The 13,128-nt window shown below is 40.0% G+C and overlaps 1 protein-coding gene across 1 annotated transcript; it reads left to right on the top strand.

Annotated features, from left to right (window-relative positions):
* The first annotated feature begins 934 nt into the window (after positions 1–934).
* On the top strand, positions 935–3,686 carry LOC111080455 (nose resistant to fluoxetine protein 6). Its single transcript, XM_022376081.2, has 9 exons — positions 935–1,235; positions 1,309–1,651; positions 1,709–1,782; positions 1,839–2,038; positions 2,101–2,213; positions 2,268–2,484; positions 2,546–2,718; positions 2,774–3,233; positions 3,301–3,686. The coding sequence occupies exons 1-9, from the start codon at positions 950–952 to the stop codon at positions 3,610–3,612; spliced, it is 2,178 nt and encodes a 725-aa protein (XP_022231773.2). The 5' UTR covers positions 935–949; the 3' UTR covers positions 3,613–3,686.
* The last annotated feature ends 9,442 nt before the right edge of the window (positions 3,687–13,128 follow it).

Here is a 13,128-nt window from a genome sequence, read left to right as displayed (position 1 = left end):
TATATACATATATATAGGCAGATGTATTAACTTATACATATAGTGTAAATATTTCCTTTTAATATAATTAAAACGGGGCGAGGGGGGCCCCACAGCAGAATTTATAAATATTATAGGTTGGTCGCCCGGGGGGGCGGGCGGGGGGGGGGGGGGGGGGGGGGGGGGGGGGGGGCCGTGCTTTCGCCGTGGGGGGGGGGGGGGGGGGCTGGGGCGGTGCCTGGTTGCGTGGGGGGGGCGCGGGGGGGGCGGGGGGGGGGGGCCCCCCCATATAGAAATTAATGAGGGTTTCATCTGTTTCATGCTCAGGTGCGATCACGGTCTGTCGATTGACAGACTATAATAATTTAATTGTTAGGAAATTGATTTTACACAGTCTGATAGAAGTTTTGTCCATAAAAGACTATAAAAGGAACTTAAGCTGGTGACAGCAGAACTCGTGTGTCGGGTGGGGGTAGTGCATGTTTATGTTCCTTGCCATATGATTAGAAAAATGTGACTCCTTGCCACTTATCAAAAATAAGACTCACATGACCGAGCTGGTTCATATGTGTTTCACTTAAACTTTGAGGCTTTCAGGCACATGCTATCGCATGTAGTCTTCATTTGAGTGGAAAGACTATTTTCTTCTATTAAATAATACATTTAAAGTGGTAGAGGCGCTATCAGTACGATTTTGGAGGTGCCACTGCCCCTCGAGATACCACCAAAGAGAGAAATAACTGATTGTGCTGTAAAAAGTAAATATAAGCCCACTTTTGTGTGTTGATTGAAGTTTAAGAAATCTGATATAAAAATCCGATCGTACTAGGAATTAGGAATTATTAGGAATTATTAGGAATCCTTATCACCGGCCAGAGTCAGACATCTCAGCCTATTTTCCATCGATCGGTTATAAAAAGGGTCGGGGTGGTCTTGACTCAAATTATTCGCTAGTCAGACGTTGGGAGATATGGTTAGAATTACACTCCTGCTGTTTATTTTTGGCTTGGCCGTGGCCACGGCCAGCAACTGGGATGTGGAGCTACACAAGGGTATGGAAATGGATGTGGAGGAATTCCAGCGCATGGCCAAGCTTCGCCACTTGTCGGAGGAGTTCCGGAGCTTCTATCAGAATATAACTCTGTCTGATTTGGTGCCCGAATCACGGCTGCCTACGCAGCAGGATCTTCAATGCTATGCGGAATTTGCTCACCTGACCGCCGCTTTGGTTAACGGCAGCCTTTGGGCATATAGAAGTGAGTTGACGACTGATCTCCAACTGATCCCTTGGGAGTATATGGCTAACTAATCGATGTATTCATTCCACAGTGTTTGACTCGTGGGGATCGCTGCCAGCGGGAATTCTAGTTGGTCATTACAGGGATCTGGGGCACTACGACGAGTGCGTTAACATCGAGCAGGCCATCACCTCCAACTACAATCTGATGGGAAAGTACTGCCTTGCCCAGTTACCGCTGCAGTTACCGATGAATGTACAGACAGCTGTCTGCTTTCCCGCCTCCTGCTCGGCCGCGAACATGGACACGCTGCTGCTACGACTCCTTAAGCAACTACTTGGAGTGGAGCTGAGCGCAGACCTTACTTTTGTCAAGGAAAGAACCTGCAAGACGGCTGAGCGAGAGCCCTACGATGGACTCACCATTTTTACCATGTAAATTAAGTGATTTTACTCCTTAATCGAAGTTAATTGTTCTCTATCCCCTTTCAGTGCTTTTTTGTCGGTACTCGGTGCAGCCGTAGTCCTTTCCACGCTCTACGACTACTTCCTTTGCGAGGATCAAGGTACGTCGATCAGTTCAATGGTGTCTTATGGACATTCTCTAGGATGTTTATTGCAGAGAAACTCCCTGCCATTTTGAGGGTATTCTCAGCACGCTACAATTCCAGAGGACTCTTCCGTATCTCCAATAATTCCAACCCCAATGTTGTCCATTGCCTGCACGGTATGCGTGGCATGTCCCTGATCTGGGTGTGTTTTGGTCATGATTACTTAATAGGAATAACATCGCCTAATATCAATTTTCTGGATGTGTATAAGGTAAGCACTTCTAAATAGTTCATATTGCTCAAGTGGCCAACTCTTTTCGCACCAATTTTCAGTGGGCCAAGTCACCTTTCATGGTGGTAATATATGAGGGCGTTTTCGCGGTGGATACTTTTTTCTTTATAAGCGGCATGCTGGTCTCAATGGTCGCCTTGCGTTCAATGGAGAAGTAGGTTCGATATTACCCTTTTTTATATGAATCTTAACAATGGTTTCATTGCAGAGCCAAGGGAAAACTGAACATTCCGCTGATGTACCTTCATCGCTATCTACGACTCACTCCTATCGTGGCTGTGGCCATTCTCGTCTATCTAAAAGTTCTGCCTCTCATGGCCGATGGCCCACTGTTCGGCACATGGAACTTTGATTACTATAATAGCTGTATTAAAAATTGGTACTGGACACTTCTCTACATACAGAACTATGCCGCTGACCGGATCGTAAGTCGTTAATATTTCATATATTCGCCTCAACTAATCAGTATTTTTGTGTTGTATAAAGTGCCTCGCTCAAACATGGTATTTGGCCATCGATATGCAGCTCTATATCATCGCTCCGTTGCTCCTGATTGTTGTCTACAAGTGGGGAACAAAAGGCGCCGCCGCTGTCCTGCTTTTGACCCTTTTGCTAGCCGCTTACCTCTTCAGCATAATGGTGATCAAAAACAACTCATTGTAAGTGCTCAAAATCGTGACCAAGTCGTTCGCATCTAATCCATATACTCTTCAGAATTTCAGGATGGGACCTAGGTCTCTCTCAAAACACACACTTACGAGCATCAGGATGGCTTGTTGGCTTCCTTTTTGGGTACTACCTGCACACTATCCGGGGAAAATCGATAAAGCACAGTAGCCCCATTGTATGGCTCGGATGGCTGACCAGCTTGGCCTTGCTCTTTACCTGCATCTTTGCCATGTATCCGTACAGCGGGACCAACTCCAAAGCTCTGCCCATTTTGAATGAAGCGTTCTATGTGTCACTGTCACGGATTGCTTGGCCCCTGGGCTTGAGCTGGGTCGTTTTTGCCTGCATGCAAGGATACGGAGGATTGGCCAATTCGTTTCTCTGCTCGCCCTTGTGGCAGCCGCTATCCAAGCTGTCCTACTGTGTCTATATGTGGCACTTGTTCATTCAGAACCTGAACGCTGGACGCACCCGTGTAAACACCTACTTCTCCGACTACGATGTGGTAATTGCTTGGCCTAGTTCTTGCTGGGAATCCTTTGAACATAAACGAATTTTACGCTTTTCTTCAGATGCTGCGATTCTGGCAGGACTTTGGATTCTCCCTGCTGCTTGCGTACGTTATGTATATTCTAGTCGAAGCTCCTTTTGGCGGACTGAGTAGTCTGATTTTGCCGAATCGCAGGGCACCTCCTACACCCAAAGTGCCTCTAGATGAAACTGATCCAAAGGCTAATCAGTTGGGTAATGATGCTGAGAGGCAAACTCCAGCTCCAGAAGCGATTCAAACTAGTGAAAGAAGAGAATCGGCTTCGGCACCCCCATTGAAGAGGGAGAGCAAGACTAAACTGGAGGCAAACGATGGGGATGCTGCTAGTGGATAGAACCATGGAATCATGTTACAGACTAAATATATATATATAGGCAGATGTATTAACTTATACATATAGTGTAAATATTTCCTTTTAATATAATTAAAAATATAGAAATTAATGAGGGTTTCATCTGTTTCATGCTCAGTTGCGATTAATTGTTAATTAATTGTTAATTGTTAGGAATTGATTTTACACAGTCTGATAGAAGTTTTGTCCATAAAAGACTATAAAAGGAACTTAAGCTGGTGACAGCAGAACTCGTGTGTCGGGTGGGGGTAGTGCATGTTTATGTTCCTTGCCATATGATTAGAAAAATGTGACTCCTTGCCACTTATCAAAAATAAGACTCACACTTTCACTTAAACTTTGAGGCTTTCAGGCACATGCTATCGCATGTAGTCGACATTTGAGTGGAAATTGTCTACTATTAAATAATACATTTAAAGTGGTAGAGGCGCTATCAGTACGATTTTGGAGGTGCCACTGCCCCTCGAGATACCACCAAAGAGAGAGCTGTTTGTGCTGAAAAACATAAATATAAACACACAAAAAATAAGAAAAGTAGTAGAAGAAATATAAAGTTTACATAAAGGATTTCTTTAAAAAATATCACCGTAACCATTTACGGCGTATTTATTATGAATTAAGTCAGTAACACGCAAGCAGTGCGCTAGACATCTAGAGGTTAGGAAATCCCGACATTTTTGAATATTTGGATTGCTCATTTAGTGTCAGTTAAATTCAAATCTGAGATACCAGGCGAACAGAAATCAGCAGAAGGTGGCTGGCTTTTTTAATTTCTCTTTTTTTCTTGTTTTTCTTTGCTCTTTTCTATTCTTTTTTTCTTCTTTCTTTTTCTTTTTCATTTCTATTTCGTTGCTCCTTTTTTCGATCTAATTTCTCTCATTTTTGATTCCACTTCCACCGCTCAAATGGCAGAAAACCGTTAAATTCAAATCGGAGATACCAGGCGAACGAAATCAGCAGAAGGTCGCTGGTTTTCTTAATTACGTTTTTCTGTTTCCTTTGTATTTCGTTGCTCTCTTTTTTCGATCTAATTTCTCTCATTTTCTGCCTCCACTTTCCACCGCTCAAATGGCAGTAAGCCGATAAATTTCAAATCTGAGATACCAGGCGCACAGAAATCAGCAGATGGTCACGGGTTTTTTTCATTTATCTTTTTTTCTCGTTTCTCTTTGTATTTCGTTGCTCTCTTTTTTCGATCTAATTTCCCTCATTTTTTGCTTCCACTTTCCACCGCTCAAATGGCAGAAAACCGTTAAATTCAAATCGGAGATACCAGGCAAACAGAAATCAGCAGAAGGTCGCTGGTTTTTTTTTAATTTCTCGTTTCTCTTTGTATTTCGTTGCTCTCTTTTTTCGATCTAATTTCTCTAATTTTTTCGCTTCCACTTTCTACCGCTTAAATGGCAGAAAACCGTTAAATTCAAATCGGAGATACCAGGCGAATAGAAATCAGCAGAAGGTCGCTGGTTTTTTTTAATTTGTCGTTTTTTCTTGTTTCTCTTTGTATTTCGTTGCTCTCTTTTTTCGATCTAATTTCTCTCCTTCTTTGCTTCCACTTTCCACCGTTCAAATGGCAGAAAACCTTTAAATTTAAATCGGAGATACCAGGCGAACAGAAATCAGCAGAAGGTCGCTGGTTTTTTTTAATTTCTCGTTTTTTCTTGTTTCTCTTTGTATTTCGTTGCTCTCTTTTTTCAATCTAATTTCTCTCATTTTTTCGCTTCCACTTTCCACCGCTTAAATGGCAGAAAACCGTTAAATTCAAATCGGAGATACCAGGCGAACAGAAATCAGCAGAAGGTCGCTGGTTTTTTTTAATTTGTCGTTTTTTCTTGTTTTTCTTTGTATTTCGTTGCTCTCTTTTTTCGATCTAATTTCTCTCCTCTTCTGCCTCCACTTTCCACCGCTCAAATGGCAGTAAGCCGTTAAATTTCAAATCTGAGATACCAGGCAAACAGAAATCAGCAGAAGGTCACGGGTTTTTTTCATTTCTCTTTTTTTCTCGTTTCTCTTTGTATTTCGTTGCTCTCTTTTTTCGATCTAATTTCTCTCATTTTCTGCCTCCACTTTCCACCGCTCAAATGGCAGTAAGCCGATAAATTTCAAATCTGAGATACCAGGCGAACAGAAATCAGCAGATGGTCACGGGTTTTTTCATTAATCTTTTTTTTCTCGTTTCTCTTTGTATTTCGTTGCTCTCTTTTTTCGATCTAATTTCTCTCATTTTTTCGCTTCCACTTTCCACCGCTCAAATGGCAGAAAACCGTTAAATTCAAATCTGAGATACCAGGCGAACAGAAATCAGCAGAAGGTCGCTGGTTTTTCTTAATTTCTCGTTTTTTCTTGTTTCTCTTTGTATTTCGTTGCTCCCTTTTTTCGATCTAATTTCTCTCATTTTTTGCCTCCACTTTCCACCGCTGAAATGGCAGAAAACCGTTAAATTCAAATCGGAGAAACCAGGCAAACAGAAATCAGCAGAAGGTCGCTGGTTTTTTTTAATTTCTCGTTTTTCTTTTCTTTTTATTTCGTTGCTCTCTTTTTTCGATCTAATTTCTCTAATTTTTTCGCTTCCACTTTCTACCGCTTAAATGGCCGAAAACCGTTAAATTCAAATCGGAGATACCAGGCGAATAGAAATCAGCAGAAGGTCGCTGGTTTTTTTTAATTTGTCGTTTTTTCTTGTTTCTCTTTGTATTTCGTTGCTCTCTTTTTTCGATCTAATTTCTCTCCTTTTCTGCCTCCACTTTCCACCGCTCAAATGGCAGAAAACCGTTAAATTCAAATCGGAGATACCAGGCGAACAGAAATCAGCAGAATGGCGCTGGTTTTTTTTAATTTGTCGGTTTTTCTTGTTTCACTTTGTATTTCGTTGCTCTTTTTTTCGATCTAATTTCTCTCCTTTTCTGCCTCCACTTTCCACCGCTCAAATGGCAGAAAACCTTTAAATTCAAATCGGAGATACCAGGCGAACAGAAATCAGCATAGTGTCGCTGGCTTTTTTTAATTTGTCGTTTTTTCTTGTTTCTCTTTGTATTTCGTTGCTCTCTTTTTTCGATCTAATTTCTCTCCTTTTCTGCCACCACTTTCCACCGCTCAAATGGCAGTAAGCCGATAAATTTCAAATCTGAGATACCAGGCGAACAGAAATCAGCAGAAGGTCGCTGGTTTTTCTTAATTTCTCGTTTTTTCTTGTTTCTCTTTGTATTTCGTTGCTCTCTTTTTTCGATCTAATTTCTCTCATATTTTCGCTTCCACTTTCCACCGCTCAAATGGCAGAAAACCGTTAAATTCAAATAGGAGATACCAGGCGAATAGAAATCAGCAGAAGGTCACGGGTTTTTTTCATTTATCTTTTTTTCTCGTTTCTCTTTGTATTTCGTTGCTATCTTTTTTTGATCTAATTTCTCTCATTCTTTGCTTCCACTTTCCACCGCTCAGATGGCAGAAAACCGTTAAATTCAAATCGGAGATACCAGGCAAACAGAAATCAGCAGAAGGTCACGGGTTTTTTTCATTTCTTTTTTTTTCTTGTTTCTTTTTGTATTTCGTTGCTCTCTTTTTTCGATCTAGTTTCTCTCCTTTTCCCGCCCTCCACTTTCCACCGCTCAAATGGCAGAAAACCGTTAAATTCAAATCGGAGATACCAGGCGAACAGAAATCAGCAGGATGGCGCTGGTTTTTTTTAATTTGTCGTTTTTTCTTGTTTCTCTTTGTATTTCGTTGCTCTCTTTTTTCGATCTAATTTCTCTCCTTTTCTGCCTCCACTTTCCACCGCTCAAATGGCAGTAAGCCGATAAATTTCAAATCTGAGATACCAGGCGCACAGAAATCAGCAGAAGGTCACGGGTTTTTTCATTTATCTTTTTTTCTCGTTTCTCTTTGTATTTCGTTGCTCTCTTTTTTCGATCTAATTTCTCTCATTTTTTCGCTTCCACTTTCCACCGCTCAAATGGCAGAAAACCGTTAAATTCAAATCGGAGATACCAGGCGAACAGAAATCAGCAGAATGGCGCTGGTTTTTTTTAATTTGTCGTTTTTTCTTGTTTCTCTTTGTATTTCGTTGCTCTCTTTTTTCGATCTAATTTCTCTCCTTTTCTGCCTCCACTTTCCACCGCTCAAATGGCAGTAAGCCGATAAATTTCAAATCTGAGATACCAGGCGCACAGAAATCAGCAGAAGGTCACGGGTTTTTTCATTTATCTTTTTTTCTCGTTTCTCTTTGTATTTCGTTGCTCTCTTTTTTCGATCTAATTTCTCTCATTTTTTCGCTTCCACTTTCCACCGCTCAAATGGCAGAAAACCGTTAAATTAAAATCGGAGATACCAGGCGAACAGAAATCAGCAGAAGGTCGCTGGTTTTTTTTAATTTGTCGTTTTTTCTTGTTTCTCTTTGTATTTCGTTGCTCTCTTTTTTCGATCTAATTTCTCTCCTTTTCTGCCTCCACTTTCCACCGCTCAAATGACAGAAAGCCGTTAAATTCAAATCGGAGATACCAGGCGAACAGAAATCAGCAGATGGTCGCTGGTTTTTTTTATTTCTCTTTTTTTCTTGTTTCTTTTTGTATTTCGTTGCTCTCTTTTTTCGATCAAATTTCTCTCCTTTTCTGCCTCCACTTTCCACCGCTTAAATGGCAGAAAACCGTTAAATTCAAATCGGAGATACCAGGCGAACAGAAATCAGCAGAAGGTCGCTGGTTTTTTTTAATTTGTCGTTTTTTCTTGTTTCTCTTTGTATTTCGTTGCTCTCTTTTTTCGATCTAATTTCTCTCCTTTTCTGCCTCCACTTTCCACCGCTTAAATGGCAGTAAGCCGATAAATTTCAAATCGGAGATACCAGACAAACAGAAATCAGCAGAAGGTCACGGGTTTTTTTCATTTCTCTTTTTTTCTTGTTTCTTTTTGTATTTCGTTGCTCTCTTTTTTCGATCTAATTTCTCTCCTTTTCTGCCTCCACTTTCCACCGCTCAAATGGCAGAAAACCGTTAAATTCAAATCCAGGCGACGAAATCAGCAGAAGGTCGCTGGTTTTTTTTAATTTCTCGTTTTTTCTTTTTTCTCTTTGTATTTCGTTGCTCTCTTTTTTTGATCTAATTTCTCTCCTTTTCCTGCCTCCACTTTCCACCGCTCAAATGACAGAAAGCCGTTAAATTCAAATCGGAGATACCAGGCGAATAGAAATCAGCAGAAGGTCGCTGGTTTTTTTTAATTTGTCGTTTTTTCTTGTTTCTCTTTGTATTTCGTTGCTCTCTTTTTTCGATCTAATTTCTCTCCTTTTCTGCCTCCACTTTCCACCGCTCAAATGGCAGAAAACCGTTAAATTCAAATCGGAGATACCAGGCGAACAGAAATCAGCAGAATGGCGCTGGTTTTTTTTAATTTGTCGTTTTTTCTTGTTTCACTTTGTATTTCGTTGCTCTCTTTTTTCGATCTAATTTCTCTCCTTTTCTGCCTCCACTTTCCACCGCTCAAATGGCAGAAAACCTTTAAATTCAAATCGGAGATACCAGGCGAACAGAAATCAGCATAGTGTCGCTGGCTTTTTTTAATTTGTCGTTTTTTCTTGTTTCTCTTTGTATTTCGTTGCTCTCTTTTTTCGATCTAATTTCTCTCCTTTTCTGCCACCACTTTCCACCGCTCAAATGGCAGTAAGCCCGATAAATTTCAAATCTGAGATACCAGGCGAACAGAAATCAGCAGAAGGTCGCTGGTTTTTCTTAATTTCTCGTTTTTTCTTGTTTCTCTTTGTATTTCGTTGCTCTCTTTTTTCGATCTAATTTCTCTCATATTTTCGCTTCCACTTTCCACCGCTCAAATGGCAGAAAACCGTTAAATTCAAATAGGAGATACCAGGCGAATAGAAATCAGCAGAAGGTCACGGGTTTTTTTCATTTATCTTTTTTTTCTCGTTTCTCTTTGTATTTCGTTGCTATCTTTTTTTGATCTAATTTCTCTCATTCTTTGCTTCCACTTTCCACCGCTCAAATGGCAGAAAACCGTTAAATTCAAATCGGAGATACCAGGCAAACAGAAATCAGCAGAAGGTCACGGGTTTTTTTCATTTCTCTTTTTTTCTTGTTTCTTTTTGTATTTCGTTGCTCTCTTTTTTCGATCTAGTTTCTCTCCTTTTCTGCCTCCACTTTCCACCGCTCAAATGGCAGAAAACCGTTAAATTCAAATCGGAGATACCAGGCGAACAGAAATCAGCAGAATGTCGCTGGTTTTTTTTAATTTGTCGTTTTTTCTTGTTTCTCTTTGTATTTCGTTGCTCTCTTTTTTCGATCTAATTTCTCTCCTTTTCTGCCTCCACTTTCCACCGCTCAAATGGCAGTAAGCCGATAAATTTCAAATCTGAGATACCAGGCGCACAGAAATCAGCAGAAGGTCACGGGTTTTTTCATTTATCTTTTTTTCTCGTTTCTCTTTGTATTTCGTTGCTGTCTTTTTTCGATCTAATATCTCTCATTTTTTCGCTTCCACTTTCCACCGCTCAAATGGCAGAAAACCGTTAAATTCAAATCGGAGATACCAGGCGAACAGAAATCAGCAGAATGTCGCTGGTTTTTTTTAATTTGTCGTTTTTTCTTGTTTCTCTTTGTATTTCGTTGCTCTCTTTTTTCGATCTAATTTCTCTCCTTTTCTGCCTCCACTTTCCACCGCTCAAATGGCAGTAAGCCGATAAATTTCAAATCTGAGATACCAGGCGCACAGAAATCAGCAGAAGGTCACGGGTTTTTTCATTTATCTTTTTTTTCTCGTTTCTCTTTGTATTTCGTTGCTCTCTTTTTTCGATCTAATTTCTCTCATTTTTTCGCTTCCACTTTCCACCGCTCAAATGGCAGAAAACCGTTAAATTAAAATCGGAGATACCAGGCGAACAGAAATCAGCAGAAGGTCGCTGGTTTTTTTTAATTTCTCGTTTTTTCTTTTTTCTCTTTGTATTTCGTTGCTCTCTTTTTTTGATCTAATTTCTCTCCTTTTCCTGCCTCCACTTTCCACCGCTCAAATGACAGAAAGCCGTTAAATTCAAATCGGAGATACCAGGCGAACAGAAATCAGCAGATGGTCGCTGGTTTTTTTAATTTCTCTTTTTTTCTTGTTTCTTTTTGTATTTCGTTGCTCTCTTTTTTCGATCAAATTTCTCTCCTTTTCTGCCTCCACTTTCCACCGCTCAAATGGCAGAAAACCGTTAAATTCAAATCGGAGATACCAGGCGAACAGAAATCAGCAGAAGGTCGCTGGTTTTTTTTAATTTGTCGTTTTTTCTTGTTTCTCTTTGTATTTCGTTGCTCTCTTTTTTCGATCTAATTTCTCTCCTCTTCTGCCTCCACTTTCCACCGCTCAAATGGCAGTAAGCCGATAAATTTCAAATCTGAGATACCAGGCGCACAGAAATCAGCAGAAGGTCACGGGTTTTTTCATTTATCTTTTTTTCTCGTTTCTCTTTGTATTTCGTTGCTCTCTTTTTTCGATCAAATTTCTCTAATTTTTTCGCTTCCATTTTCCACCGCTCAAATGGCAGAAAACCGTTAAATTCAAATCGGAGATACCAGGCGAACAGAAATCAGCAGAAGGTCGCTGGTTTTTTTTTAATTTCTCGTTTTTTCTTGTTTCTCTTTGTATTTCGTTGCTCTCTTTTTTGATCTAATTTCTCTCCTTTTCTGCCTTCACTTTCCACCGCTCAAATGGCAGTAAGCCGATAAATTTCAAATCTGAGATACCAGGCGCACAGAAATCAGCAGAAGGTCACGGGTTTTTTCATTTATCTTTTTTTCTCGTTTCTCTTTGTATTTCGTTGCTCTCTTTTTTCGATCTAATTTCTCTCATTTTTTCGCTTCCACTTTCCACCGCTCAAATGGCAGAAAACCGTTAAATTCAAATCGGAGATACCAGGCGAACAGAAATCAGCAGAAGGTCGCTGGTTTTTTTTAATTTCTCGTTTTTTCTTGTTTCTCTTTGTATTTCGTTGCTCTCTTTTTTTGATCTAATTTCTCTCATTTTCTGCCTCCACTTTCCACCGCTCAAATGGCAGAAAACCGTTAGATTCAAATCGGAGATACCAGGCGAACAGAAATCAGCAGAAGGTCGCTGGTTTTTTTAATTTCTCGTTTTTTCTTGTTTCTTTTTGTATTTCGTTGCTCTCTTTTATCGATCTAATTTCTCTACTTTTCTGCCTCCACTATCCACCGCTCAAATGTCAGAAAACCGTTAAATTCAAATCGGAGATACCAGGCAAACAGAAATAAGCAGAAGGTCACGGGTTTTTTTCATGTATCTTTATTTCTCGTTTCTTTGTATTTCGTTGCTCTCTTTTTTCGATCTAATTTCTCTCATTTTTTCGCTTCCACTTTCCACCGCTCAAATGGCAGAAAACCGTTAAATTCAAATCGGAGATACCAGGCGAACAGAAATCAGCAGAAGGTCGCTGGTTTTTTTTAATTTGTCGTTTTTTCTTGTTTCTCTTTGTATTTCGTTGCTCTCTTTTTTTTATCTAATTTCTCTCCTTTTCTGCCTCCACTTTCCACCGCTCAAATGACAGAAAGCCGTTAAATTCAAATCGGAGATACCAGGCGAACAGAAATCCGCAGATAGTCGCTGGTTTTTTTAATTTCTCTTTTTTTCTTGTTTCTTTTTGTATTTCGTTGCTCTCTTTTTTCGATCAAATTTCTCTCCTTTTCTGCCTCCACTTTCCACCGCTTAAATGGCAGAAAACCGTTAAATTCAAATCGGAGATACCAGGCGAACAGAAATCAGCAGAATGGCGCTGGTTTTTTTTAATTTGTCGTTTTTTCTTGTTTCTCTTTGTATTTCGTTGCTCTCTTTTTTCGATCTAATTTCTCTCCTTTTCTGCCTCCACTTTCCACCGCTCAAATGGCAGTAAGCCGATAAATTTCAAATCTGAGATACCAGGCGCACAGAAATCAGCAGAAGGTCACGGGTTTTTTCATTTATCTTTTTTTCTCGTTTCTCTTTGTATTTCGTTGCTCTCTTTTTTCGATCTAATTTCTCTCATTTTTTTCGCTTCCACTTTCCACCGCTCAAATGGCAGAAAACCGTTAAATTCAAATCGGAGATACCAGGCGAACAGAAATCAGCAGAAGGTCGCTGGTTTTTTTTTAATTTCTCGTTTTTTCTTGTTTCTCTTTGTATTTCGTTGCTCTCTTTTTTTGATCTAATTTCTCTCCTTTTCTGCCTCCACTTTCCACCGCTCAAATGGCAGTAAGCCGATAAATTTCAAATCTGAGATACCAGGCGCACAGAAATCAGCAGAAAGTCACGGGTTTTTTCATTTATCTTTTTTTCTCGTTTCTCTTTGTATTTCGTTGCTCTCTTTTTTCGATCTAATTTCTCTCATTTTTTCGCTTCCACTTTCCACCGCTCAAATGGCAGAAAACCGTTAAATTCAAATCGGAGATACCAGGCGAACAGAAATCAGCAGAAGGTCGCTGGTTTTTTTTAATTTCTCGTTTTTTCTTGTTTCTCTTTGTATTTCGTTGCTCT

Source organism: Drosophila obscura, unplaced genomic scaffold (assembly GCF_018151105.1).
Source record: "Drosophila obscura isolate BZ-5 IFL unplaced genomic scaffold, ASM1815110v1 contig_150, whole genome shotgun sequence".
NCBI classification, from domain to species: Eukaryota; Metazoa; Arthropoda; class Insecta; order Diptera; family Drosophilidae; genus Drosophila; species Drosophila obscura.
Note: the sequence above shows the minus strand (reverse complement) of the source record. Positions and strands in the feature narration are given on the sequence as shown.

Excerpts from the sequence above, each read along its gene's own strand:
- LOC111080455 (XM_022376081.2), top strand. The coding sequence starts at position 950 with ATGGTTAGAATTACACTCCTGCTGTTTATTTTTGGCTTGGCCGTGGCC. Across the intron at positions 1,783-1,838 it reads CTTCCTTTGCGAGGATCAAG|AGAAACTCCCTGCCATTTTG; the intron begins GTACGTCGATCA and ends TGTTTATTGCAG. Across the intron at positions 2,719-2,773 it reads GTGATCAAAAACAACTCATT|AATTTCAGGATGGGACCTAG; the intron begins GTAAGTGCTCAA and ends TATACTCTTCAG.